We start from the raw sequence: 2,500 nt of genomic DNA on the forward strand, positions 1-2,500 counted from the left end.
TATATATATATATACATATATATATATATATATATATATATATATATATATATATATATATATATATATGTGTGTGTGTGTGTGTGTGTGTGGTGTGTGTGTGTGTGTGTGTGTGTGTGTGGTGTGTGTGTGTGTGTATGTATATATATATATATATATATATATATATATATGTATATAATTTTATATATATATATATATATATAAATAAATATATATATATTTATATATATATATATATATATATGTATATATATATATAGATAGATAGATATATATATTATATATAACACACACACACACACACACACACACCTTACTTACTTCTCCAACAGCATGTAGCCATAGGCGTAGGACCGCCCATGCCGCCCTTGGAGAGCACCACGCCCATAGAGCAAAGTCTCCTGAAGGAGTTGTTGGAGCAGCCCGTCCTCTGCGCATCGTGCGGGGGAACCAATCCTGACGCGATAGATACTGTGGGAGGAAAAGGTAGGTATTCGTGTGCTTACTTTCCCGTTATGTGACTCTCTTCTTGTAGCTTTTAAGGATGGTGTTGTTTAAAATTGTAATTTTTTGTTTACATGGTTTTTCTTATATTCGGGTTTTGGCAACACGTGATATTCTTTTATTTACGTTGTGCGCATCAAGTTATTGTTTTGTTCTTTTTTTTTTTGAAGTTGATGTGATTGTTATTCTCTTCTTGATAGATCCATAGGTCATGCGTCTTTGTTTATCTAAGTTAATATCATGTCGTTATTTACGGCTTAATTTTCACATGTGTGGCTTTATTTATTCGGAATACGTTATGTTCGTCTGAGTTTTTTTTTGTGCTTTGTTTTTTTTCACAAAATTACTTTTCATGTAAGCTTTATGAAAGTCTACGTACTGTTCTTAAATTCAGACGTTTTGATTTTTATTCCTTTTACATATTTACACCCACTCCCCATTCACAAAGCCATTTGTTTTGTTTTTCGCAGTTTCATTCGCATTTCTACATTTCCACTTCCTCATATTATCCATTGCACGCCTCTCCTCACACCAGCTTCCACACACGCTCTTCTCCACCGTAAGGACTCCATGACCCAGACTCCTTCTCCCTCCTCCGCCTCCTCCCCCTCTCGCCTCCCCCTTACCCCCGCCCCACGAAGGATCGATTCCTCTTCCAACACGGATTCAAGAGAGAAAGAGAAGGACGAAGGGGAAGAGGAAGAGGAGGAAAAGGAAGAGAGTGACACGTTAGAAGTCGGTGTGGATGGAAGGTGTCTTTGTGAGAGGTGGGTATTGGTCCTGTGTTTCCCGAATTTTCCTCTGGCGTAAGGATGTTGTTTGTGATATGCTTGGAGGTGGGTAAGACTCCTCATTCTAGACTTAGGACTTCATCAGCTTTCATATCGTTTGGAGATATTTTTAGATCATTGTTTTTATGTTTTTGAGCGACAGTAATATTCTCATTCTCTCTCTCCCCTATTCCCTTCTTCGCTCTCTCTCCTCTTTCTTTGTCCTCCCTCTCCTTTCCTCTTCCCGCCCCTATCCAGACGCGACAGCCAGTCCTCCGTGAGCTCTCAGCACTCCGCCACCATCCTCATCTACCACCCGGGTCGTCGGTCCTCCTCGCCCGACGCCCACCCGCCTGACGCCCAGCACCCTCCCGCTGTCCCCGCCCACCCTCCTCTCACGCGCACCCCCGCCCGCCACCAGAAACTCCCGCAGAGCACCCCGCCCAGGCCCCGGCACTCCAACCTCGGCGTTCGGTTTTCGGACGAGCTCGAAGTGCAGTTCTTCGAGACCGGGGATGGAGACGGCAGCTCCCGCGTTGTCAGGAGGCAAATGGTTGACCTCGCTAACGCTTCCGACGTGTGTTCAAGTACAGGTGGATCGGGATCCGAGTGCGCAGCGGGTCAAGGAGGTTCGAAGGGGTCCGTGTCTTGTGGACTTTCATGCGAACACGATGCCGATGGAGACGGATCTTCACATGATATCGGCGCCAGCAACGGACTGAATAAATGCGTCACCGGAGACTGTGAAGATTCATCGGGATCAGACTCCGAAACCGGCAGAGGACGTGGAAGTTCAGAGACACCGAAATCCAACGGCCTCTCCAGGGACGACGGAGCGGGAGATTGCAAACCTTCGTCTGACGAAAAACAAAGTGATAAGGACGGCGAAAACAACAGCAGCAGCAGCAGAGCCAACGACAATACTAGCAATAACGACAACAAGTGCAACTACAGCAACGGCAACGACAGGAACCACCATAGCAACAGTCGCGACGAAGAAGACGTCACTCAGCCAACACGCATCCTCAACCTGCAGGTACTCGAGCCAAGAATGACGCAATACCTCAAGCTGCATTACATGAGGCCAGTCTTCACCCTCGAAGGCAGACGCTTTGTCTCAGAAGGCCAGGAAGAGGCGCTGAGAGAAGAAATAGAGAAGGAGAGAGGAAGACGAGACAAACAAGAATGTTACATCAGGGGAAGTCAAGAATGTCTGGTTTTCC

At 45.4% G+C, this 2,500-nt stretch overlaps 1 protein-coding gene across 1 annotated transcript in view; it reads left to right on the top strand.

The window, feature by feature from the left end:
• Positions 1-2,500, top strand: part of LOC119595437 — a 20,655-nt gene that overhangs the window by 14,733 nt on the left and 3,422 nt on the right. The window contains 3 exon segments of the mRNA XM_037944555.1: positions 336-489; positions 1,043-1,274; positions 1,536-2,500. The exon segment at positions 1,536-2,500 is cut by the window's right edge and continues 74 nt beyond it. Coding sequence (XP_037800483.1) covers positions 336-489; positions 1,043-1,274; positions 1,536-2,500 — 1,351 coding nt within the window.

This window comes from Penaeus monodon, chromosome 36 (assembly GCF_015228065.2).
Source record: "Penaeus monodon isolate SGIC_2016 chromosome 36, NSTDA_Pmon_1, whole genome shotgun sequence".
Taxonomy (NCBI): Eukaryota; Metazoa; Arthropoda; class Malacostraca; order Decapoda; family Penaeidae; genus Penaeus; species Penaeus monodon.